Below are 27188 nucleotides of genomic sequence, written 5' to 3'. Positions count from 1 at the left end.
GCTGGAGAACTGTTCTTTTTTAAACTGAGGGGAGGGAGTCCGAACTCAAAATGGACTTCTTGCATTTGATATGTCATAAGAATGCTTATTAGGCCGGGCGGTGGTGGCGCTCGCCTTTAATCCCAGCACTCGGGAGGCAGAGGCAGGCGGATCTTTGTGAGTTCGAGGCCAGCCTGGGCTACCAAGTAAGTTCCAGGAAAGGCGCAAAGCTACACAGAGAAACCCTGTCTCAAAAAACCAAAAGAAAAAAAAAAAATGCTTATCAGGAAGGGAGCCACATCCAGGCAGGGCAGCATATACCTATAATCAAGCAATCTAGAGAGTTACAAGTTTGAGGTCTGAATAGTAGGTTCCAAGCTAGCCTGGGCAACGTGAGATACTTGCTTAAAACTTTAAAAAGCCATGGATGAGACACTATGAAACAGCTTCTAGATAGAAACGCACCCAGGGGCTGGAGAGATGGCTCAGAGGTTAAGAGCACTGGCTGCTCTTCCAAAGGTCCTGAGTTCAATTCTCAGCAACTACATGGTGGCTCACAACTATTCAGAACACTATATAAAATAATAAATCTTAAACAAAACAAAAAAAACATTTGTAATGAGATCTGGTGCCCTCTTCTGGCCTGCAGGGATATGTTCAGACAGAACACTGTATACATAATAAATAAATAAATATTTAAAAAAATATTAAAAAAAAAAAACCTCATCCAACAGCTTTAAAAAAAAACAAAACACAAATAGCAGGCTTATTTAAAAGATTTTTTTTCTTGTTATAGTTATTGTTTTACAAATGGAAAAAACAGACCAAGACAGGGTAACTTCCCACAGGGAAGGGATATAAAATTGGCCCATTCAACTTCTTCACGTCACTGGGTTACTTCTTTCTCTTATACCTATTAAGAAAATCAACAAAATTAAAGCCATTAGGAAGAAGCAAAGCTGCCTTCCAAGACAGCTTGCTTCTCTAGCCCCACGGGCACCACTTCTGCCCTATAAAGCACAACATCACCTGGACTTAGATTTGAAGTTCCCTCTTCTCTGGCGGGACAGACCTAATTGTTTCCGCTCTTCAAAGGAAGGGCTGTAAGACATGAAATGTGAGATGGGCAGGCTGTGGGGCATGTGAGTGATGCCATTCCATCTCAGCTTCACAGAGAGGGTAGCAGAGGGGGGAGGGGTGGGATTCAGGCTCCCGTGGGCTTCTACAAAACAATACGCATTTCTGGAAGTCAGCCACCAGCTTTACAGATGAGCAGGAAGAGGCCTTTTCCACCAGCCTAGACTGAGATGTCTAGATCCGGGGGAACTTAACACAAGGAACAGAGACACCTCTCCTGCTTTTGCACAACAGGCCTGGGGGCAGAGAAGCACCCTGAGTCACAGCATTAGGAAGCTCTAGGTAAGAGAGCTGGGAGCGGGCAAGGATGCAGACACCTCACTTCATAGCACACCAAGGGCTGAGGAGCACTTAAGCCTACCCAGCTCGGTACTGTTTCAGGGCCTTCTTGCTCGTGTTGGTGAGTTCTTCATCGAACACAGACTTCCTCTGCTGCTTTTGCTTCTTGGCTGCACAGAGAAAGATGGGTCGGAGGCTGCTAAGTCCCTTGAAGCTCTACTTGAGGATTCCAAAGCCAGTGGAAGGCCATATATACTGGTAGATCCCACTTCCTCCAAAGTTGGCCACTGCCATCCCCGCCAACTCCTCCTGCCATGGTGCGGATACTGAGTGGACTCCCCACCTCTTACCAGGGCCTGCTGCAGGCTCATCCTCGGGCATTGCCCGTGCTCGCTTGGTTCTGCGGTTCCTCTTGGCCAGCCGCTCTGCAAACATCTGAGCCTTGAGGATTTCAAACTGGGACCTCTCCTCTGCCTGGGGGCAGAGTGAGGGGTGAGCACAGAACAGACCAGGGCTCCACGGACCTCACCCCAGAGGGAGACCACTCACCGTCATCTCCCCCTTCTTCTTGGCATCCTTCATAAACTTCTTTCTTTTCTTCTTTCCTCTTAAGGCCAAGTCAAACTCCTGCAGAGCCTTGGCAACTGGAGTGAGAACAGAGCATGGGGTTCAGGGGCTGTTTCATTCTGTCTTTAAAACTTAAGATGAAGAGTAACTGGGGGACTGACGGCTCACTTAGAAAAGTGCTTGTCAGGTAAGAATGAGGGGCTAGGGAGAGGGGCTGGTGAGGTAATGGTTGCTGGGAGAGGGGAGACACATTCCTCAGTGGTGCAGCCGCTGGCAAGCTGCCCCTGCTCAAGGGAATAGCCCTACCATGCTCTTGCCAGTGACCCAATTAAATGCAGCAGCCTTCAAAGCAGGAGGGGACTTGCTGGAAAGAGGCTCAGTGTGGAGGGGGAGGGGACAGCAGAGGAGGGTATGATCCAAATATACTAATACACAATGAAACTAACAGAATACAGACATACATTTTTAAAAGAGTAAGGACCTGAATTTGATACCTAGAACCAACTTTTTTTTAAAACTGGCTTTTTGACACAGGGTCTATGTAGCCATAGCTTGCCTGGAACTCACTATGTAAAGTAGGCTAGCTTCAAACTCACAGAGATCCATCTACAATCATCTACACGGAGATTAAAGATAAACTCAAGCACCTAGAACCCATTTAAGAAGAAAGACAGACAGATAAAAAGTGGGTGTACTGGTAATCCATTTATAATCCCAGAACTGGGATGGCAGAGACTAGGGCTTACTGGCTAGCCAGACTAGCCTATTTGCTGAGTTCCAGGCCAATGAGAGACCCTGTCTCAAAAAATAAACCAAGTGGATGACACATGACACTTGGAGAGTGACGTCTGAGGCTCTCTCCTTCACACACTGCTGACCATCTGCACTTCACCAAGGCCCGGCTGCTCACTACAGTGAAGGTGCTCACTGTCTCTTGACTCCTGCTACAAAGGATGAAGACAGGTTTAATCTAGTCCTCAGCACCTTCCACTGATCATCCCAGCCCCACTGTACCAGAAGTCTAGCACACTCACCCTTCCTGCCTGTCCCAATAAACAGTGCAGGATTTCTGCTGGCACAGTCTATATGAGAAATAACTCTGAAACCACCACTAGAATTAGAAATGTGCATATTTCTTCTCCACTTTCAGGAGTTTATCCTACAAAGCAAAATGCTTACTTAAATTAGGGGCACATGTTTAAAGTTTCTCATGACATCCCCATGGCAAAAACTGGAAAAACTTTCACTATCCCTTAAGAGGGAGAAGTTAATTATAATTACTCATATGACTAAGAAGCATGCTGACACTTTAATTTTTCTTTTTTTTTTTTTTTTTTTTTTTTTTTTGGTTTTTTGAGACAGGGTTTCTCTGTAGCTTTGGAGCCTGTCCTGGACTAGCTCTGTAGACCAGGCTGGCCTCGAACTCACAGAGATCCACCTGCCTCTGCCTCCCGAGTGCTGGGATTACAGGCGTGCGCCACCACCGCCCGGCTGACACTTTAATTTTTCAAGCTGGGAGGCAGGGTCTAGAGACTCAGACTCAGGTCCTTACATTTGCGAGACAAGCATTTCCCATTAATGTTCAGGACTTACTCTTCTCCTTCTTCCTCTCTTCTTTGGTCTGGAACCAGCTCCTCTCAGGCTCCTGCTCTGCCGTTTCCTTCCCCTTCCCCAAGAGCCGCTTTGCCGTGTCTATCTGTGGGGGTGACAAGGACACTGTGGTGGAGCTGCAGCAGCCCCTACCAGGTGAGCATGCAGCTGTCCCTGGGCAGCAGGGGTGGGGAGATGGCCACACGGCCTCACCTGGGCTTCTGACTGCTGCAGCTCCTTTTCCTCTGCCTCCAGCTGCAGCACTGCATACACATCTTTCTCCATTTTCTCAATCTTGTCCCGGAATTTGAGGATAACATCTTATAGGAAACGAATAAAGAATAAAACTGAGGGTGACGACTAGGTGGCTAGTGAAAGTGACACAGACGCCTACTTACTGACACAGAACTTCCTTGCTGAATACCTCCCACTAAGAACAGGGCCTGTGATGCTGGCCTATATCCCTGCTTACTCGGGAGACAGAGACCTGCTTGGGCCCAGGAGTCTGGGGCCAGCCTGAGCACAACAGAGCCAGAACTCATCTCAAAAGCGAACAAACAAGGGCTGGGGAGATGCCTCACAAGGACGAAGACACAAATTCAGATCTCCAGAACCCCCACGTGTTACCTGGACATTCATGCAGACGGACCACCCATACACATAAAAAATAATAGAACCTCAAAACAAATGAAGAAGAAACCAGAGAAAAGGGCATCCACAATCAGAAGGCTCTGAAGGCTCTGTCCCAGTGTGCACAGTGGTGAGCTCTTTGATTACAGAGCTCATCATCACTGACTCCAACAGGCAGACTCAGCTTTGCAACATTCAACAGATAAACCAAAGCCAGGCATGGTGGTGCACACCTTTAATCCTAGCACCCAGGAGGCAGAGGCAGGTGGACTTTTGTGATTTTGAGGCCAATCTGGTTTACACAGAGAGATCAAGTCTCAGAAAAAGAAAAAGGAAATTATTAAATAAATAAGGCCAACTTGATCAACAGAACCAGTTCAAGGCCAGCCTGAACAACTGAAGAGACCTGGTCTCAAAATAAAACAAGGTCTGGGAATAAAGCTCAGTGGTAGACTACTTGCTTAGCATGTACAAGGCCCTAGGTTCCATCTCTAGTATTGGGGTAAAAATAAGGAGGAAGAAAGGCCCATACTAACAGAACAAAAGGAAGGAGCCAAAAGAATGAGTGCCAACCTCCCCTCCTTGCCCACCAATAGGAAGGGGGGTTGATGGGACAGAGACCTCTCTTCACTTCTAAGAAGTTCTGATGAGCTGGACCCCACATTCAGCATTCTTTGGTACACAGCCTGACACCCAGGAAGGGGAGGGGCCTGTCCAGGGTACTCAGGAGGCAGCAGAGCTCTTGGCATCATCCTGCCTGAGCCCAGCACCCTGTGCTGCTCACCCTGGGGGATGATTCGCGCCTTCACTGGAGCCTTGGCAGCCTTCACAATCTCCTTCAGCATCTTCCGCTCCTCTTCTCCCACCAGAGAGACCGAGCGCCCTGCTCTGCCAGCACGTGCAGTCCGCCCCACCCGGTGCACATAGTGTTTGACAGTGTTGGGCATGGTGAAGTTGATCACCTGGAGGGGAAGCACAGTGAGGTACAGTGGGCAGGCACAGGGAGGCACAAGGACTCCCCCTCAGCAAGTGACACAAGACTCACTCACTGTTTTCACTCCTTCAATGTCAAGCCCACGGGCTGCCACATCTGTGGCCACCAGGATGTCAATCTGTTCATCCTTAAAGCGCCTAGAAAGAGCCACAGAGATGTTCAATAAGCTACCTCAGTCCAACACCATGAAATGGCTCAGCGGGTAAAGGTACGTGTTACTAAGCCTGAGGAAGTAAGTTCAATGCCTGGGACCCACGTGGTGGAAGGAGAGAACTGATTGCTACATGTTGTCCTTTGACCTCCTCATGTGCACCATGGCACACATACAAGCACAAATACATAAAAAGAAACAGAATAAAAATAAAAGTTGGACAGGCGGTGGTGGCGCACGCCTTTAATCCCAGCACTCAGGGGCAGAGGCAAGGGGATCTCTGTGAGTTGGAGGCCAGCCTGGACTACAGAGTGAGTTCCAGGACAGCTAGGACTGTTACACAGAGAGAAACCTTGTCTCGAAAAGCCAAAAACAAAAATAAATAAAGTTGGCAGGACAGTGGTGTACACCTTTAATCCTAGCACTTAGAAGGCAGAGGCAGGAGGATCTCTATGAGTTCAAGGCCAGCCTGGTCTGCAGAGTGACAGCCAGAGCTACACAGAGAAACCCCGTTTCCAAAAACCCAAAAATAAACAAACAAACACATAAATTTGCCGTGAATCCTTCCTGGAGTCCAAGCACAGGGGGCGGCTCATCACACTGTGCTCACATTTTAATTTAGGGGGTGGATGGAACAAGGAGAAGCAGCTGGGCATGTAACACTGGGACTTGTGCAAACCTTCTACCAGAGCCACACCCAGCACAGGGGCACCAAGTTCAATGCCAGTCACCCCACACTCAGCCTACCAGCATTACCTAGGCACATCAAATCAGGTGTATACTGTCTCAGGCAGCAGCGATTCCTGTGACATTCAAGTTCAGGAACAGTCTAGACTACAGCACGAAGCAGAGGCCACAGCCTCAGTGAGTGGAGCTTCCTCGCTTCACACACACCTCTTAGTCTGTGACGAATGGGCAGGCGTTCTGAAGGGCCCCTTTCCTGCAGCTCTGTTCTGCTCTGTGAGGACTAATGACAAACTCACGGAAACGCTGCAGCACAGGCTGCAGCGCTGATGCTCAGGAAGTGACTGCTGCCCGAGTGTGGGTTGTTGGAATCAAGTGACATGTGAGCTCTCTGGGAAAGTCACACACCATGTATTTCCTGCTGCCGATCCACAGGGAAGCAATTGGCGACCTGCTCAGAGGTCAGGCAAGTTCTAACTACATGCAACCTTACGTGCACAGGTTAAAACTAAATGTTTTCTGAGACATCAGTGATTCCCACCTCAGTCTCCAAGAAGCTGGGACCACAGGAGTTGCAGACACTGATCTAGGTCGAGTGTTTAAAGTGGGGCACTGTACTGTTCTGTGTTCCCTGCCACTGCTCTAACACAACCCCCGGGGTCCCAGTTCCCTTCACAAGGAGCTCCCCTCGGCCTGCCCAGGAGGGTAGCACCCTGAGTATTACCGGAGGGCCTCCAGCCGCTGTGTCTGTGACAAGTTGCCGTGGAGCTCGCCCACCTGCAGCCCCAGCAGCCCCAAAAGAATGTGCATGCGGTGGGCCTGCTTCTTGGTCTGGGTGAACAGCATCACATGGTCGGTGAAGGTTCTCATCAGTAGAGCTGAAGGGAGAAAAGTGAGCCAGCATGGGGCAGACTGGGCCTCACAAGCCAAGGCAATGATGGAGAAGCCAACTCCCTAGTGTGGTCAACATCATGGAGTGGGGAAATGGGAGGCAGCAGGACAGCTGGCCTCCAGAAAAGGTGACGTGGGCTGGCTGATAAGCAATGCCACTGTCTGAGCTAGGGGAGAATGGATGGAGGTGGCTAGGGTTCAAAAGCAAGAGCTTGAGTGCAGATGCCCACCCTGTCCAGTCCTGCCCTGGGCCTTCACCTGCCACAATGGCTTCCCGGTCCCCTTCCCTGTTAGGCCGAATCCGTATGAACTCTTGCCGAAGGAAGGGAGCTACATCTGTGTTGCTGTTGACAAATATCCGCACAGGGTTCTTTAAGGAGACCGAAGCCAGATCTTTGACCTGCCAAGTACATGGTCAGAGCTGCTCAGCTCAGAGTTGGAAAACACGGAAAGACAGCTTTCCCAGCTGGCATCCTCTAGGCCACTAGGCACACCCACCTCATCTGTCATGGTGGCTGAGAAGAGCATGGTCTGGCGGTGGTGGGAACACATTCGGATAATCTCCTTCATCTGCTCCTCAAAATATTCATCCAGCATTCTGGAAGAAGGGGAGAGAGACATGCTGAAGAAGAGCTCTTCTGTCAAGAGTGAGGGTCATGAGATCACACGGGCCAAGGTTGTATTGCGACTCCTGTTTACCCTGTGATCACTGTTATCTCACCCTAAATTATCTCTGAGTCTCAAGGACTCCACCCTTATACTCTGCAAGGCGCTGAGATCATGACAGCTTATCCCCAGTGTCCTAGCATATACTCCTGATGGACAATAGCTGCTCCTACATAACTACAAGGTCAAACATTTGAGTGCATGGACAAGACCAGACCTCCACAGTTCTCCCAAACGCTTCTGTGTTGCAGCTGGTGGTCATATGTCTTTAGTCTCCATCTAGACTATCCCCTCAGCCTTGCTCTCTCTGCATTTGTTATGTCCTGGTGACTGGACTGATAAGCCATCCCTGGGACAAGGCTGCTGGATAAGGGCTCAGAGAAACTTGAAGCAGGTTAAGGAGATGGTGCTGTGCAGAGAAAGAGCCCCACAGTAGGTGCTACCAGGGTTTAACAATGGGTGCACCACAGACATGAAACACGGAGATGAACAACTGAAGGCCTGGACTGCCATTAGCTGAGCTGAGGAGAGGCACACGTGAGATGCTGCTCAGTTCTTCCAGGATCCAGTGAGGGTGAACCATCCTCCCAACTGACCTCCATCAGAGGTCCAACTGGGATATATATGAGCAAAGGAAGGGCGTGGGGTGGGAGGGGTGGAAGTGTGGAGGGGCAGAAGCAGAGGGAGCAGTCCTGGAGATGATGGCCTTGCCTGTACTACTCTCTGTAGAGTCATGCACGAGGTGGACACCTCTCTTATTCCCATGTGCACACAAGGAAAAGATTTGTTCTGAGGATCTCAGTCATGTTCTCAAACCTCGAGAAAATGGTATGCCTCACATTATTTGACCTTCTTTTTGAGACAAGGTCTCACTCTGTATCCAGGCTGGTCTGGAACTTGCTATGTATGCTGAGCTTGGCTCAAACTCTTGGTAATCTTCCTGCCTCAGTCTCCCAGCCTTCCAAGTGTTGGGATTACAGGCATGTAGCACTATTCCTGAATGACCTCTCCAACCTCTTAAACAGCTCACTCCAGAGGGAAGAAAGAGGAGGGAAGAAAGAGCACACATGTATACCCAGGGAAATCCGACCTAAATCTGGACAGAGACCCAGTGTGAACTGTTAACTGGTGTTACACGCCAGTGACCAAGAGCTTTAGAGAGTACCACAGGGTAACAGTGCAGGATTCCCAGGCCTGCACCTCAGGCTACCTGTCAGCCTCATCCAGGATGAGCACTTCAATGCTGCTCAGATGGAAGGAAGGGCAGTTATGGAGGTGGTCGATGAGCCGGCCAGGTGTGGCAATAAGGATGTCTGGTGCTGCCCGAAGAGCAGCTTCCTGAGACTTCACATCCAGGCCACCTGCAGGAAGCAGACCCCAGTGGATGGCCTGGTCAGTCACTCATCAGTGCCACCTGCCTGGACTCAGGCCAAATGTAGAACACACAGGGAACAAGACAGTCTGAGGCCTAAGCTATATGATTTCTCGATGAGCTTCAAGACAGATGCATTCATTACATTCAGGCTGAGGGCAGACATCAAAACAGGACTTCAGAATTGAATGACTGAAGCTATTCAAGGTCTGAGAACCAGCTATACAAAGTGATGATGTCCCTGTACATGAATACCAAGATCATCCCTGACTTCCAACTACATACAGAGGGAAAAAGAGACTAGACGGCACTGGAACCTCACCAGGGGACATCCGCCCCAAACACTGTCATTCACAATAAGCAGAAATTCTACCCTGAACTGATTCAAGAAAAAGGCTGAAGCCTCGTCTTTCTTTTCGTAGTTTGAGACAGGGTCTCACTCTGTAGCCTAGGCTGGCAATGACCCCACCTCATCCTCCCAAGTACTAGGAGTACCCAAGATTTTACGGGAAATACTGTTTGCATGTTACTAGGAATGGAACCCAGAGACTGGCAGAAACTACACAAGCCCTTTACCATGGAACTCCACCCCAACCCTGAATTTTCTTTCTTTCTTTTTTTTTTTTTTTTTTTTTTTTTGGTTTTGGTTTTGGTTTTTCGAGACAGGGTTTCTCTGTGTAGCTTTGCGCCTTTCCTGGAACTCGCTTGGTAGCCCAGGCTGGCCTCGAACTCACAGAGATCCGCCTGCCTCTGCCTCCCGAGTGCTGGGATTAAAGGCGTGCGCCACCACCGCCCGGCCTGAATTTTCTTTCTTAAGGTTAAGTCTTCTTTGGGTTTGTGGACAGAGTCTCACTGTGCAGTCTTGGCTATCCTGGAACTCCCTCTGTAGATCAGGCTAGCCTCCAACTCACAAAGATCCGCCTGCCTCTGCCTCCTGAGTGCTAGGATTAAAGGCGTTCGTCACACATCTGAGGTTTTTTTTTAAAAAGGTCTGTTTCATCTTATTATGTGCATGAATCTTTTGCCTGCATGTGTTATGTACACCATGTGCATGCCTGGTGCTGATGCCCGCAGAGATCAGAAGAAAATGTCAGATCCCTTGGAACTTAAAGTTACAGACAGTTGTGAGTTACCATGTGGATGTTGGGAACTGAAACCCAGGTCCTTTTTTAGAATAGCAAGTGTTTTGAACCACTAGCTCAGCTTTCCAGCCAAGGTTAAGTTTTCTGAGTAGGAGTGCAGTTCAGGGATACGTTATCGTGCAAAAGACCCTAGATTCAATCCCCAGCACCACCAATTAAAGAGGTTAAGTCCTGCCGAATACAGTGGCTCACACCTGTAACCTCACTTAGTAGCAGGAAGGTAAGGCAGAAGGATTGCTGTGTTTGAGGCCAACCTGGGCTACAGAGTGAAAAATATAAAACAAAATAAAAAAAAGTTAAGTCTTAATGAAATGTATTCTCCTGCCTCTATATCCACTATGAAAATGTGTCACCTGATTTTTAGATGGATCCAATCAACAGAAAGGTCTTTTCCTGACATTTGGGGGTGGGATGAAGCACACCCCATTCTATGTCCATCACATTCTATTTCCCAAAGGCTGGTGGGCCTCACTTACCCACAGCCAGGCAGGTGGTGATGCTGCAGAACTGGGCAAGCTGCTTGGTGACCGAGTGCACCTGGATGCCCAGCTCTCTGGTAGGTACCAGCACCAGCACTCGAGTGACTGCAGCCTGGCGGGGCTTGTAGATCAGACGCTCCAAGACAGGCAAGGCAAAGGCCGCCGTCTTGCCTGGAGGGAGGAAAGCAGGAGAGCAGAGAACAGGTTCAGACCTTCCATGCTTGGGTTCCAGCAGAATCCAGTAACCAGACCTCTGCCTATGGAAACATGCACCTTATGCACGTAAGTGCTTTCTTGCTGTCACACAATGTCACTGTAAACTGAGGGATTTACTAATAACTGGGCTGGAGAGCCAGTCCAGCAGTCACCAGGCTGGGTGCTCTCCAGAGGACCCCAAGGCATCCAACCCACAACCCAACACCAGTGCATGCCAGAAACAAAGCTCAACATTCTTAGAGCCTTAGTTATTTATTATTTTCAGAGATTTATTTGTTTACTTACAAGTATGTGTATGTCTATGAATGCCTGCTACATGTGTGTGCCCGCATTGAATCCTCTGAAACTGGAGTTACAGACAGCTATGAACTGGCATGTGGGTGCTGGGAATTGAACTCAGGTCCCCTGGAAGAACAGCCAGTGCTCTTAACCACTAACCTCTCTCTCCAGCACCAAGACTTACTTATTTTTATACTTTAAATGTGTAGGAGTATTTTACCTGTATGTGTGTATGCCTGGTGCCCATGGAGGCCATTAGAGATCAGGTGTCTGATCCCCTGGAACTACAGTCAGATGGTTATTAAGCTGCCAAATGGGTGCTGGGAACCAAACTTTGGTCCTCTACAAAAGTAGCCAGTGCTCTTGACTTCTGAGCCATCTCCCCAGTTCCTAGTTCAGTGTTCTATAGTGAGTCTGTGAAGACGAACTGGCATCCCCATAGCTTTAGAGGCCGTTAAAATCACCAGTTGAGGAGCTGGGCTCAGGGTTAAAAGTGAGTGCTGCCTTCTAGGAGAAATGCAGTTCCCAGCACCCATGCCAGGCAGCTCCCAACTGCCTGGAGAACTCTAGCTTCAGGGGGCCTGTCATCCTCTTCTAGATTCTGTGGGCACCTGCACCCACATGAACATATACCCACACACAGACATACACACATACACATAATTAAAAATCTCTCTCTGTCTCTGTTTCTCTCTGTCTCTCTCTCTCTCTCTTTTTGGCTTTTCGAGAAGGGGTTTCTCTGTGTAACAACTCTGGCTGTCCTGGAACTCGCTTTGTAGACCAGGCTGGGCTCCAAATCACATAGATCCACTTGCCTTTGCCTCCCCAGTGCTGGGATTAAAGGTGTGCACCACCACCACCCAGCTAAAAATAAAATTATTTTAACAACAACAAAAATCAATGGCAATGGTGGTGCACACCTTTAATACCAACACTTGGGAGGCAGAGGCAGGAGGATTCCTGAGTTTGAGGTCAGCCTGATCTACAGATCGAGTTCTAGGACAGCCAGAGCTATTACACAGAGCAATCGAATACAGATTTCTACAGACTTTATTCTGGTTTTTTGTTTTTGTTTTTTTTGAGACAGGCTTTCTGTCTCAGTTCTGGAATTAGAGGAATACACCACCATATCTGGCTTTATAAACATCCTCTATAGTTCCAAAAGGCAAGTGGAGGGAGGGGCTGCAGAGAGGGCTCAGTGGTTAAGAGAATTCACTGCTCCTGCAGAGGACCTGGGTTGGATTCCCAGCACCCATGTGGCACCCACATGGCGGTTTACAGTCTATAACTCCAGTTATAGGGTACACAACATCCTCTTCTGGCCTCCACATGCCTGCACACACGGTACATGTACATACATGCAAGCAAAACACTCATGCACATAAAATAAATCTTTAAAAAGCCAAGTGTATTTAGCAAGCTAGAGCCCCAGTGTGTTCTGGCTTCTGTCCCGCCTACCCTTTCACCTGTCCCAGTGGCTGCACAGGCACAGATGTCTTTTCCCAGCAGGCCCACAGGGATGCATGCCTTCTGGATCGGGGTGGGCTGCTTGAAGCCCATGGCTGTAATGGCCTGAGGAGAGAAGTTATGGTCAGACAGGTAGATGGACAGGGAGGGAGTCACAGCAGACAACCAGGTAACCACACCAAGCCTTCCGGGACACACAACTTCTTGAGTGCCTTCCCTCCAGAGCCTAAGGCCCCAGCTGCACCCAGGACAGCAGAAGACAAAAAGAAAAGCCTTGCTTTGGGGACTGGCAGAAAGAAACAGACCAAAAGACAAATGCCCATTCTATAGAGATAAATCAATGCAGGCAAACAGGAGCTGGAGACAACCATGAGGAAGGTGCAAGTCACAACAGGGACTTCGGAGAGGGACTCACTGAACCTGGTGGAGCGAAGGAGCACCCCAACAGACCTCTGGAAGAAGAATCTTAAAGCAGAGGAAACAGAAATGCAAAGGAGAAAACCGTCCTCAAAAGGAGCCGAAGAGAAAGAAGCCTGTAAGTCAATGTAAGTGAAAGTGGGGGCCTTGAGAGCTGGTGGGTCTGCTCAAGAGGGCTCCATGGCAGCCGTGCAGACAACAGCGTGCTAAGGGGTCAAAGAGGAATGCAAGGAGCCTAGATGGGGCTACTGCAGGAATCAATCCTTGTCAGCTGGGGTGCAGATGCACACCTGCATCCCAGCCCTTGGGAGAGGGCAGAAAGATCAGGAGTTAAAGACCTACCTCGGCAACACAGCAAGTTCATAGCAAGCCTGGACTATGAGACCCTGTCTAAAACAAATGGGCTGGAGAGATGGCTGGACAATAAGAGCGCTTGCTGCTCTTGCCAAAGACCTGAATTTGGTTCCCAGCACCCACGGCAGCTCACGGCACCTCTAACTCCAGCTCCAGGGAATCCAGTACCCTCTTCTTGCTTCCACAGGCACCGGCACGTGAACATGCACATGTTTCACATGAGCACATGGCCACACAGAGAATTAAATCAATCAAAAAAATCAACCCCATTGCCAAAGCTACTACCTTCAGGAGGGGCCGAGACAGATTCATGTCCTGGAAGGAGAGGCTTTTGTCATACTCAGATGCATCTTCAAAGAATCCTCCTGCTTCCTGCACCAGATTAGACAACAGAGAGAACTCAGCAAAGCACCCCAAGCCCACGTGACCTTTCAGGCTGTGAAAGTGAGCTGCCCAGTGACCGCACACTCAAGCTCACCTGGCCCTTCTTCTTCTTCTTCTTCTTCTTCTCCTTCACTTTGAGTGTGTCTATGGGAAAAACAGAGCAGTGAGCACGGCCTTCCTCACTCAGTACCCGCCTCTGCTTCCCATGTCCTCAGTGCTGTCCACAGGTGTCCAGGAAGGCTGCTCTCCCATCCTTCTTTCACAGATAAGGACATTGTGTGGTCACATAGCAAAACTACTCCTTTGAATAGACAGGACCCCAGCCTGGTAAGTACAATGTAGACAGTAGGCTCTCAACACAACACTGACACATTAGTGAATTCTATCAAAATACTCACTGAACCCCCCCCCACTACATGGGTGAACCCAATGCAACTCAGTCACCCCAAGTAGGTGAGCTGTAGAGGAACTGACACTGCATGGGGCTGGGGATGAGGAAAGCAGCACCTACCTGCAGAGAATTAGCACCTGACACAGTGGGAAGTAAAGAGAACCACAGGTAGGGCACCCAGCACTGCAGGAGACAGCAGAGCTCCTACACAGCCAAGGTGCATGCATCCCATCCGTTTCCTGCCGCTTCCAAAGTTTAGCATCGGTCTACCTGCTTTGGTGAGGACCTGCTCATCCCCAGAGGAGTAGTCAGTTTCAGAGTCTTCGTCCTTGGAGTCTGCCTCATTCCCTCCCAGATTCTCCTGTCCCTTCAGGTCACAGCTCGCCCTGTCTTCTTTCTCCTCCACCTTCCCAGACTTGGCTTCCTTATCCTAGGAAAATAAAGTAGGGTGACTACAAACACCAGGAGACTCAGAACCTAAGAGAAGCCATACTCAGCTCAACAGCCAGAAGAGGCTGTGTGGCCGCCGGGCACCAAGGAGTAATGAACACCCAGACAGTGAGGCCAAAAGATCTACAACTCCACAGCTGGGCTCCCTTCTCACCTCGGCTTTCCTTCTCCTCCGCACTTTCTCGATCTTCTCATCCAGGGTAGTGGCTGCCCTCTGCAGAGAAAATCCAGACAAGAAAAAAAAATGTAGATGCAGAAAGCACACCACCCAGGCATGTCACAGGGTCAGGCCTCAAATGTTAGCATAGAAAGGCTTGTCTGAGCGAGGCACGGTGGCTCACACCTGTAACCTAGCATTTGGGAGACTGAGGCAAGAGGGCCTGAAATCAAAGCCAGTCTTGGCTACATAGTGAGTTCCAGGCAAACCTGGAATGTAGTGGCACCCTACCTAAGACTGTCAAGGCTATCAGACAACCCCACCTTAGGCTTATCTAGTTTTAGAAAATTTAATCAATCTGCATACTACTGACAACCAAAAGAGGATTTGATCCAAACACATTACATGCATATATGAACATTTAAAAAAAAAAAAAGTTAAAAAAAAAAGCTAGGCGGTGGTGGGCGGTGGTGCACGCCTTAAATCCCAGCACTCGGGAGGCAGAGCCAGGAGGATCTCTGTGAGTTCGAGGCCAGCCTGGTCTACAGAGCAAGATCCAGGACAGGCTCCAAAACTACACAGAGAAACCCTGTTTCAAAAAACCAAAAAAAAAAAAAAAAAAAGAAAGGTATCAAATAGTTTGTTAAAAAATAAAAATAAAAGGATAGTCAAGGCTACACAAAGAAACCCTGTCTCCAAAAACCAAAACAAATAATTAATTAAAAAAAAAGCTGAGTTACTAAGAACCAATACAAAAACTTTTTTTTTTTTTTTTAAGACTGTTTTAGAGGCTGGAGAGATGGCTCAACAGTTAAGATCACTCGCTGCTCAAATTATAGGGCCTGAGTTTCATTTCCAACAACCAAACTTGGCTGCCCACAGACATCTTTAACTCCAGTTCCAAAGGATCCAGCTCCCTATCCTTTTTTTTTTCTGTTTTCTTTTTGGTTTTTCGAGACAGGGTTTCTCTGTGCAACAGCCCTGGCTGTCCTGGAACTCACTCTGTAGACCAGGCTGGCCTCGAACTCACAGAGATCCACCTGCCTCTGTCTCCTGAGTGCTGGGATTAAAGTCATGAGCCACCACCGCCCTGGCCCAGCTCCCTATTCTAAGCTCCGTGGGAACCTGTACACACCTGGCAGATACACACACACACAAAGAATAAAATAAAGCTTGATGTTAGAGAGATAGTTCAGCTCAGTTAAGAACACAGCTGCCCTTCTGGAGGACCTGGGTTCCATTCCCAGCACCATCAGGGCAGCTCACAAACATCTCTAACTCCAGTTCTAGGGGATCTGACACTCTCTTCTAGACTCCATGGGCACTGCATGCATGTAGTGCACTTACATGCACACTTCAAACTCTGTTGTGCTAGCTAGTGTTACAGCATGTGCCACCATGCCTAGGTATGGGCATTTAATAAAGAAAAAAATACATTTACTTATTTATTGAAGCAGGTATGGCAGATAAGAGCCACAGAGAGCATGTGGAAGTCAGAAGACAACCAGTGGGACCCAGTTCCCCCTTCTGCCATGTGGGTTCCAGGGATCAGGGTTAGGCATCAGGTTACAAGTGCCCTTACTACCTCACTAACTGGAATACTATATCTCTGATATTCTAAATGTCATCTGTAGACAAATTAATGTATTTCTCACTATGATCTACAATAAGACCATTTTACAGTGCTTTCTACAACTGGTAATTCATGAGGACTGTGGGGGACTTGTAGCCTCCTCTCCCTACCCCATCAGACCTACATAACCCATTTTCAAACGGTTCCCAAAGCTGCAGAATATAAAATAAAGGTAAGCTGGGCGGTGGTGGCGCACGCCTTTAATCCCAGCACTTGGGAGGCAGAGGAAGGCGGATCTTTGTGAGTTCGAGGCCAGCCTGGTCTACAGAGCAAGATCCAGGAAAGGCACCAAGCTACACAGAGAAACCCTGTCTTGAAAAACCAAAATAAAATAAAATAAAAAAATAAAGGTAAAGGGCCATGAGATAGATAAGGGTTTGTCCTAATACCCACTTCCTGTCCAACCTTAACTGTGTCCCCATCAGCCTCACCTTCTTCTTGAGCTGGCTCATGACATCAGCCAGGGCCCAGCTGCCATCATACATGCCCTCCTTCTCAGTGAAAACGAAGTCAGGGTTGAAATCAGCACTGCGGTTCTTCTGCAGAGCTTTCTGCTTCCGGCCCAGCACAATGGGTCCCTGCGAGGAGGAGAGGGGAAAGAGACAGGCTGAGATGGAGGGATAGCAGAACAGGAAGAGGGAAGGGAGGAGGCCTAATAGGAGAAACCCAGAGCTGGAAGCATGGACCAGTGGGGAGAGCCGGCCTAGCGTGTAAGAGGCCCTGGGTTCAAATCAGCACACAGAATACAAAAGAAACACATAAGGCAAATGTGGACAGACAACACGGAAGTGACAGCCTACAACTGTCCTGGCAGGTTTTAACACACCTGTCAGTGGGAAGTTAGTAGTGTACAAAAGCCAAAAGTGAGTCTGTAGAAAATCTGATCAAACACCTAACAAGCTTCATTCCAAAAAGTTTGTCCAACAATTAATGATTGACCTGGGTGGGTCCAGCCCACCATGGGAGGTGCCACCCCTGGGCAGGTGGTCCTGATTTGTGCAAGGAAGCAGGCTGAGCAAGCCTGTAAGCATTCCTCCATAACTTCTGCTTCAGTGCCTGATTCCAGGTTCCTGCCTTGAGCTCCTGCCCTGACTTACTATGATGATGGGCTGTGATGTAGAACTATTAGCTGATATAAACCATTTCCTTCCCAAACTGCTTTTGGTTATGGTGTTTTATCACATCAACAGAAACCTAACTAAGATACATGAGCTGGGGACTGTAGTTCAGCGATAGAGCATTTGCCTAGCATGAGTGAGGCCTCAAGTTCAAGTCCCAGTACTGCCAGAAGGAAAAACAAAAAAAGACTAACTTCATAATATATATATATGAGGCTGGGCATGATGGCACACACTTTTAATCCTAGCACTCAGAGGCAGAGGCAGGTGGATCTGTGAGTTTGAAGCCAGCCTGGTCTACATAATGGACAGGCAGGACTGTGCAGGGAGACCCCGTCTCAATAATAATTATATTAGTAGATAACAATAACAATATACACATACCAAATCATCACATTGTATACCTTAATTATACTTAATTTTGTAGTAATACAAATTTACATTAATATACCTCACCAAAGCCGAGAAAAAAGGTATAACTATTGAGTACCTAATATACACAAGGCTCCACACTAGGCGCTAAAGATACAGAGTCATCATCTGGCCGGGCAGTGGTGGTGCACACATTTAATCCCAGCAGAGGCAGGCGGATCTCTGAGGTTGAGGCCAGTTTGGTCTACAAAGTGAGTACCAGGACAGCTCTGGCTACAAAGAGAAATCATGTCTCCAAAACCTCTGGGAAGTCAGAAACAGACAGATCTCCAGGAGCTGACTGGCCAGCCTAGCCTAGCTGGTGCGCTCGGTTCTGGTAAGAGAACTGTCTCCAGAAATACGGTGCACGGCTCCTGAGGAATGACACTTGGTGTTCATGAACCTTTGGCCTGCCAACAGTATACGTACCCACACACATACACTGCACCTGCAGGTGCATATACACCTTCAAGGATGGACACATACCACACCAGAGTCAAATGGTGTAAAGGACAGAGCCTGACCCACTCTGAAAGCCACAGGAAAGCAGCTGCAGGGTTGGGAGCAAGGAGCACTTGCAACGGGACTGCATCATGGGAAGAAGACCACTCTCCTGCTAGGTGAGAGAACACTGCTAGAAGGAGACAGAACAAAACTGGAAACGAAGTATGTGAGGGTTGCCGGTGTCAAGGTGTGACTCGAAGGAAAATGGGAGGAACAAAGAAGAGCGTGCGTGGATGGTCGGAGGGCAGAAGCCTTGGACAGACTCCTAAGCTGGCCTGCAGGCCACCAGATGGGGGAGGTCAAACCGTCCAAAACAACCTCACCGCTCCCTCCTGAGATGCATAGACTGGAGCCTTAGAGTTTAGCTTTCTCGGAATTCGACTGCAAAGGCCGTGGGCCATCCGAAGGGCATGTCAGGCAGGCAGATGCCAGTGTGAGGCACGCAGTTCTGGGTTTTTTTGTTGTTGTTTTTTTTTTCCTCGCCACTCGCCCTACAACCACTTGCTCGAGGCTACATCCCCACGGCCCAACGCCACGGCTACCGCCGGGGAGGCTTGAAGGACAGAAGGGAGCATGGTGTTCCCGACTGGGCAGGAAGCAAGACCGACTTCGCCTGCGGGGGGTCGACTCTGCACAGCCTGGGTGAAGCGGCCTGCTGGGGGACACCTCTGCACGCTGAGGGGTCCTGGGGCCCGCAGCACGTTCCCGCCCACGACTCCTTCCCCGCCGCTCCCGTCCGCCGGCTCCCACCTCTTCTTGGTCGTCTCCGGAGTCCGACTCGGGCTCCACCGGCACCTCGTCATCTTCGCCGATGGTCCCGATGAAACCCAGCTCGGCGAGCATGCTGAGGAAGCTGCCACTTCCGGAAGAGAGTGCGGCGCGCCGACCCAGTCGGCCTCTTCCGGGCTCGCCTTCCCGTCATGCGCATGTGCTTTACGTCACGTCCGCTCTAGGAAAGCTTTAAGAGAACGCCGTCGGCGTTTGGGGGCGTGGTTTCGAATGATGACATTAAACAGGTGGGGCTTTTTTAAACTAGAAAACTACGTAGTCAATTTTCGGGAACAAATGAAGTCTGAGTGTGTGCAAGGGTGAGGGGGAAAATCAGAAGTATATGTACATTTGGGAACAAAACAATAACAACAAAAAATGGAATCAAGGGCTTCCGAGATGCCTCCGAATTGTAAAGGCGTTTGCCACACTATCCTGAGAACCTGAGTTCCATCACAGATACCTACGAGGTGGAAGAAGAGAACACAGTCCAGAGTTGTCCTCACATCTACACACCCTGTCCAAGTGAACACGCCCCTCTTTTCGTGCACAATAATAATAAACGTGCACCACCACTGTCCTGCTATAATTTAAAATTTTTAAATAATTTCGGCAGAAAATACAGTAACAAACAATTGACATGGAGTGATCGAATTCTAAGTAATTTTATTTTCTTAAATTCTTAGATTTTTTTCCACTACAATAAGCACATTGTTTTGTTTTGTTTTTGTGATTCTTCTTTTCAATCACATACTTGCTTTGCTGTTTGTTTTGTTTTGTTTTTGAGACAAGGTTTCTCTCTGTAGACCAGGATGGCCTCAAATTCATGGAGATCCATCTGCCTCTGACTTCCACGTGCTGGGAAAAAAACAAAATGCTTTCTGATTTTTTTTATTTTTTAGACAGGGTCACACTCTGTAGTGTGTAGCTTGCTACACAGACCAGACTACCCTGGAACTAACAGAGATTCCCCCTGCCTCTGCTTCCAATTGGATTAAACACCTATAGACCACCAAGTCCAGCCAGGTCCCATTTATTATTATTTTTAATTATCTTTTTGTTTTGTTTTGTTTTTCTTTCCCTTTTTTTTCAAGAGACACCCTGTGGTAATATTTTATTTGTCCTGAAATGTGACATTTTATTTGTATGTTAATAAATAAAGTTTGTTTTGAGATCAGAGGTCATAGCGAGCCATAAACAGCAGTCAGGTGGTGGTAGCACATGCCGTCAATCTGATCACTAGGCAGGGAGAGTCTCTGTGTGTTCAAGGACACAGCTAAGCTTGGTGACACACGTCTTTAATCCCAGTACCAACCATAGAGACCTGGAGCTCTGTATATACAGGCAGTGACGAGGAAGTGATGTGGCTGGGCTTAGATCCAATGAGAAGGCAGAACAGGAAGGCAATAAAGGCTCAGGTTAGACAGGAAGAGGATCTCTTGGGAAGCTATGGCGAGGTGGTGAGCTAAGGTTAGTTGGCGGCTATTGCTCTGATCTCTACGGCTTGTACCTCTGTATTTGGCTCTGTGTTTCTTATTTAATAAGACTGTTTAGAAATTTGTCTTCAACACTCTGTCTAGAAAAAGTAAAACAAAAGCAAGAACATCATCAACAACAAAACTCATTCATTGATCCAACCACAAACACTGAGTCATTAATTGCCTATCTATGTATTTATGTTTTAAATGTTTTGATCGGGGTTTTAAAGTGTACCTAAGGTTAGTTGGAACTCCTGTGGCCTAGGCTGAGCTCCAATGCTCAGCAATCCTCTTGTCTCTATCTGCCTTTTGTTATGGTATGAGCTGCCACACCTCAGTTTTATTCTTGTGTGAACAACATAGTTCTGAAGTGATTTGGCTCATCCTTTACAGGACTGTGTCTCATGATCAACCTGAACCATAAAGCTGAGAATGTCATTGTTAAAGGACCCTTGTCCAGGTCTTCATGAACCTGATCAGGGTTTGTGCTGGATGTTGTGGCAGTCGATTGCTAGGACAGCTACACAGAAGACTGAGGCAGGAGGATGGTGTGAGTGCATTCTTCTTGTGACCAGAGTACTCAAAGTGTTGTCTCCAGTTCATAGAAATAATGCTCACCACAGCCATAACAGGGATTGCTACCTAAGCAGATTGACCTGAGCTGCCTTACAGTGATGAGTGTGCTCTTCAGCTCAGTACAACATTGGGAAAATTTCTCTACCCTGATATAACCAAAGTGATTATAGACCTCTTTAGGAGCAGGGTACAGCTCCTTGGTCAGCTGGATTAGATTGGCAGTGTGGTACAGAAGGTCTTTCGGGGCACTGGTGGAAATTTCGTTGTCATAAAGATTGATGCTGGTCAGCAGGGAGCATTGGCTCAGGGCAGTGAAAAGGACCCTGAGATCAGGGTCCTTCATCCTACAATCTTCTAATTCCAGGGTCAGCAGAGTGTCTGCAACACTCTGTAAGAAAACTTTGAGAGGCATGAAATTCAAATCACTTAAATTGACACCTCTCAGGTACAGATGTTTAAGCTGATAGTGACCCCACTGGGCAAAGGACTCCAAGTCAGACTGTGAGATAATGCAGAAAGAGATGGACAGGAACTCCAACGGGGTCTTCAGGCACCTAAGCAACTGTTTCATGTGGTCATTGAGGAAACAGACATCATCTTTGGTGACATGCTTGAGACTGTTGAGTTTGAAGAACAGAGAAATGATCTTGTGGACATACTTCTCGTCCCTGTCAGTAGCACTGCCCATTGCAGGAGTGTGGGTGGGGTCTTGGAAGACACGTACTAGCATGGGTTGGGAACATGATTTTGTGAAGATTACTCATCTTGCAGATGAAAGGTACAAAACGGGCCAGTGTGGAGAGATCACACACCGTATTCAGTTCCAACTGCTTGATGAACTCCCGCTGTAAAATTTTGAAGACCTTCTTGACAATGCAGCCTAACTCTGTACCAATCCTCAGCCTCACACAGCACAATTTCAGGGAACCCCTTCTCATCTCTGCCCATTCCAACAACTGTGTTTGGTATTCATCCGCAGGTAGGTGAAGATCAGTGACAACCTTCAAATGCTGCCTCTTTTTGTTTTGTTTCGTTTTTCAAGACAGGGTTTCTCCATGTAGTTTTGGTGCCTGTCCTGGATCTCACTCTGTAGACCAGGCTGGCCTCGACCTCACAGAGATCCCTCTGGCTCTGCCTCCTGAGTGCTGGGATTAAAGTAGTATGCCACCACCGCCCTGCTGAGACAGAATATCCTTAAAGAGTTTTGGCTGGTATGGGCCTTACTCAAGGAGACCCATCCTGTTTTTGCCTCTCAGGCTCCTGAGTCCTGGGATTACAGATATAGGCAACCATTCCTGGCTTCAGACAGTGGTCTCTAAATAAAATTTCAACCTTTGAGAGAGGCTAATCAGATTTAGCCAGGAAAAGTACAAGATGAACATGAAACATCTTGTCATTTGAGAAAAACTCTCAAAGGCTATAGAGTCTATGTCAAGAAGACAAAGAAACCTAGAGGGAAGAGGCTGGTTGGCCAAAAACAGGCAGCTAAAACACCCTAAAGCCTGCATGTGTAAAGCCTACAAGAGTGTTTTCTTTCTGTTTTTTTTTTTTTTTCTTCTCCGAGACAAGGTTTCTCTGTGCAATTTTGATGCCTGTCCTGGATCTCGCTATGTACACCAGGCTGGCCTTGAACTCACAGAGATCCGCCTGTGTAGCTAGAGTTTTCCTGCCTGGCCCACAGTCAGGACAAATCTCTCTCACCTGCCAGTCCCACAGCCACTCAGACCCGACCAAGTAAACACAGAGACTTATATTGGTTACAAACTGTATGGCCGTGGCAGGCTTCTTGCTAACTGTTCTTACAGCTTAAATTAATCCATTTCTATTAATCTATACCTTGCCACGTAGCTCGTGGCTTACCGGCATCTTCATATGCTGTTTGTCATCGTTGTGGCTGGCAGTATCTCTCTGACTCAGCCTTCCACTTCCCAGCTTTATTCTCCTCCTTGTCCCGCCTATACTTCCTGCCTAGCCAATGGCCAATCAGTGTTTTATTTATTGACTAATCAGCAACACATTTGCCATACAGAACATCCCACAGCACGCCTGACTCTGCTTCCTGAGTACTGGGATTAAAAGTGTGCACCACCGCCACCCAGCCCCATTTATTTTTATTTGTTTTGAAACATGGTATTTCTCTGTAACCTGGGCTCTCTGAGGCCAGGCTGGCCAAGAATTCAACAGAAATCCACCACTGCCTCCTGAGTACTGGGATTAAAAGCATGTACCACCAAGCCTGCTGCCTTTAGTTCATTCTTCATATAACAAATAGAATTATCTTTTTAAAATCTGAACCAGGGGACTTAGCACCCTCTAATCCAAGCTCAGAGACAGGAGGATCCACAGGGCTTGCTGGCCAGCCAGTGTAGCCAGCAACAAGCTCCTGTTTCAGTGGGAGACACTCAAAATATAAGGTGGAAAGACAGAGAGAGAAAGATACCTGACATGGACCTCTGTCCTCCACACCACGTACACCACAAACACACACACATACACACACACACACACACACACACACACACACACACACACACACACACACACACACACACAATCAAAGGCCTGGTTGGGCTAAGTTGCTAGGTTGCTTGCCAAGCATGAAGACCTAGGTTTAATGCCCAGAATCATGGCATGTGTTAGTGCACACCTGTAATCCCAACATTTAGGAGGAAAGGCAAAGGGATAGGAAGTTCAAGACTATCCTCTGTGAAATTCAAAGTCAGCCTGGGCTATATGAGTCCATATCTAAACAACAAAAGAACCTGGGTTGGGGGGGATGATTCAGTAGATAAAATGTGATGAGCTTATCTAATTATTCTTTATCAGTAAAAAATCAGGAGTCAGATATCAGGGTGAGAACCTGAAAGATCAGAGAAGCAGGGGAGCAGCCACCAGTGACTTCCTATCTCTACTGCTCCTTCCTTCAAAGGGGCCAAGCTCCTCTCTAAGCCCTGCCTTACTTTCCTCAGTCTTCCAAAATCTCTATGGTTAATTTTGGTAAGCTAGTGGCTAGCTTCATCTTCTGATTCAAAACAAACTTTATTGTAATAATGCAATCAATATATCACACCTTTACCCCTTTTTGTCTAAATAAAAAGGGAAGTTTTAAACTGTAACATAGTAAAACTATATACAATAAGTACACTAACTATATACAAATATGTACAGGTAAGAATTACATTAACAACGTCTAGTCCATTTGCATTTGGCAAATTCAGAGAAAATACTCCACTATCTATATCCTATCTGGGTGAGGAGTACAAAGTGTTAATCCTAATTTACTTTCTTTTTTTCTTTTTTCTTTTTTTTTTTTCTTTTTGATTTTCGAGACAGGGTTTCTCTGTGTAGCTTTGCGCCTTTCCTGGAACTCACTCTGTAGCCCAGGCTGGCCTCGAACTCACAGAGATCCGCCTGGCTCTACCTCCCGAGTGCTGGGATTAAAGGCGTGCGCCATCACTGCCCGGCACCCTAATTTACTTTCTATTCTAACTTGTATCACCAACCCAAAACTATCTATTTATGTCTCTCAACCTTATTTGCATTACACCTCTTTGGTGAGTTTCTTTTCTGAATTTGGTAACAATTCTATAACAATAATATAACAATTCTCAAAACTGTAACTATAACTATCTAGTTTTCAACTCTATCAGAGACCTGAGAAGGATATACTATTACCTGAGTAAACAGGAAGTGCAGAATAAACAACTTCCAAAACTAAGAAATGACAGAAACATCTGGCTACCTGGACAGTCACCCAAGGTTTCTCTGCAACATTGGAACATCCATCTTTGGCCTACAGACCTAGAATGTCTGACAGACTTTTCCGTGAAGCAGGAATTTTGAAGGGCTCTCCCGCCTTGTCTTGGCAAAATTTGGCAGTTACTTTCGTTTGTAACTGCTTATCCAATTTGGACAGCATACTGTCAGCAGTCGAGGCAAGGTCAGTTTTTTCCCCAGTGGCTAACTTTTACCACAAAGAAAGCAAACTCCATATAGAGTTTCTTCAGTGCCCATCATCTTCTCTGAAGTAGATTGGTGCTTCTGGGAGCAGACATGTCTCATTGTCAAAACAAAAAACAAACAAACAAACAAACAAAAACACAACCAAAAAACCAAAACCCTTATGTTATTAAAACATCTTAAATGTCATATTCTGTAGATCTCTGAAGTATTTGAAGTTCACCTGTCTATCTAAAATTTATCTCAGTTTGACCTTGAAAACATACCTAACATGATTACAAGTTTGATTGTAATAGGTGTCTAACTACTATCCTGCATTTCTCTATTATCCTAAATAGTTTGTAATAATAACCTTAGCCGGGTGGTGGTGGCACACACTTCTAATCCCAGCACTTGGGAGGCAGAGGCAGGTGGATCTTTGTGAGTTCGAGGCCAGCCTGGTCTACAGAGCGAGATCCAGGAAAGGCACAAAGCTACACAGAGAAACCCTGTCTTGAAAAACCAAAAAAAAAAAGAGCCAGGTACATGTAATAATAACCTTCAAGGACTAGAAATTTACACTACATTGTTAAATGAGCTGCATAGGTACAATATATCAAACAAGAGTAGAAAGGTATGTACAGTATGTTCTAACAAAAATAACCTTAAATTTGTATCAATATACAAAAATAGCTAAAACAAGAGTAGAAACATATACACAGTATAACAAAAATAACCTGAAATTTGAATCAATATACAAAAATCCATATTAATGTAAAAATATTTAAGACTAGTAGTTGCTTTTTTGGTTTAAAAGTAGATTCAATAATCTACCCTTTTATCCTATCATTTCTTTCTTTTTTTGTTTTGTGTTGTCTTGTTTTGTGTTTTTCAAGACAGGGTTTCTCTGTGTTGTTAGTGGAAGTTTCTGTCCCACCCAGTCCTGCAGCGGTTCAATCCCAAATAAGCACACAGAGGCTTATATTAATTACAAACTGTTTGGTCTATGGCTCAGGCTTCTTGCTAGCTAGCTCTTACATCTTAACTCAACCCATTCCTATTAATCTGCTTTGCCACGTGGTTTCTGGCACTACCTGTTCTGTCACATCTTGCTTCTCCTGGCGGCAGCTCAGATTATTCCCCTCTGAATTCACCTTTCTTCTCTCTCTATCAGCTCTTGGACTTCCTGCCTGGCTCCATTCGGCCCAGCCATAGGCCAATGCACCTTTATTTATTAACCAATGGGAGCAACACATATTCACAGCATACAGAAAGACATCCCACAGCACTGTGTACTTTTTTTGGGGGGATCCTGTCCTGGAACTTACTCTGTAGACCAGGCTGTCCTTAAACTCACAGAGATCTGCCTGTCTCTGCTTCCTGAGTGCTGGGATTAAAAGTGTGTACCACCACCGTCCAGTTTATCCTATAATTTATATATCCCCCTTTTTTTCTTTTCAGAATGAGGATAACAACTTGTAACCAAGCCCCCTAAATGATGACAAATGTTCATAACCCCCTACATGACCAAAAACTTTCATCCCAATATCTGGCTCTGGGTTTTTATTAATAAGACTGTTTAGCAATTCATTGTTTTTTTTTTGTTTGTTTTGTTTTTTGGTTTTTCAAGACAGGGTTTCTCTGTGTAGCTTTGCGCCTTTCCTGGAACTCACTTGGTAGTCCAGGCTGGCCTCGAACTCACAGAGATCCACCTGCCTCTGCCTCCCGAGTGCTGGGATTAAAGGCGTGCGCAACCACCGCCCGGTGCAATTCGTTTTATAATTTATACCTTAAGAAAAGTTTTCAAGAGTCAAAATAAAACCAAACAATTATGAGATTAGTGGCAATAGAATAGTTCCTTAATTTTGGTTTTTCTTCTGTCCCATATCAGGTGGCTCTTCTGATATGAGAAAGAGATTTTAGATTTTTCCTTTAACAAGCATAATTGGGTTTAGAAAAGGAGAAAGCTAGGCTCCAACTTTAAAGCAAACTTTAATTTTTTATTAAACTGGGACTACAAAAAGACCATTCCCCTTATAGGTATGACTATAGAGAACAGCAGAAACAATCATTTGGGAGGAATTA

The 27188-nt window shown here is 46.9% G+C and overlaps 1 protein-coding gene and 1 pseudogene across 1 annotated transcript; both read right to left on the bottom strand.

Moving 5' to 3' along the window:
• Positions 1–744: 744 nt before the first annotated feature.
• On the bottom strand, positions 745–19246 carry Ddx27 (DEAD-box helicase 27). The gene is made up of 21 exons (XM_052725996.1): positions 19093–19246; positions 16741–16887; positions 14674–14733; positions 14340–14499; positions 13773–13822; positions 13580–13666; positions 12523–12628; positions 10559–10732; positions 8779–8929; positions 7401–7500; positions 7161–7302; positions 6736–6889; positions 5232–5313; positions 4967–5144; positions 3766–3872; positions 3556–3658; positions 1945–2039; positions 1746–1869; positions 1478–1565; positions 1009–1080; positions 745–892 (listed from the first exon to the last, which is right to left on the bottom strand). Exons 1-21 carry the CDS (start codon positions 19183–19185, stop codon positions 874–876), a joined length of 2292 nt encoding a protein of 763 aa, XP_052581956.1. The 5' UTR covers positions 19186–19246; the 3' UTR covers positions 745–873.
• A 1922-nt stretch (positions 19247–21168) lies between these two features.
• On the bottom strand, positions 21169–25083 carry LOC128101025 (preferentially expressed antigen in melanoma-like protein 7; annotated as a pseudogene).
• Between the last annotated feature and the right edge of the window lie 2105 nt (positions 25084–27188).

This window comes from Peromyscus californicus, unplaced genomic scaffold, assembly GCF_007827085.1.
Source record: "Peromyscus californicus insignis strain IS unplaced genomic scaffold, ASM782708v3 Scaffold_7__1_contigs__length_154581171, whole genome shotgun sequence".
Lineage (NCBI taxonomy): Eukaryota > Metazoa > Chordata > Mammalia > Rodentia > Cricetidae > Peromyscus > Peromyscus californicus.
The sequence above is the reverse complement of the archived record's forward strand: the minus strand, read 5'-3'. Positions and strand labels throughout refer to the sequence as shown.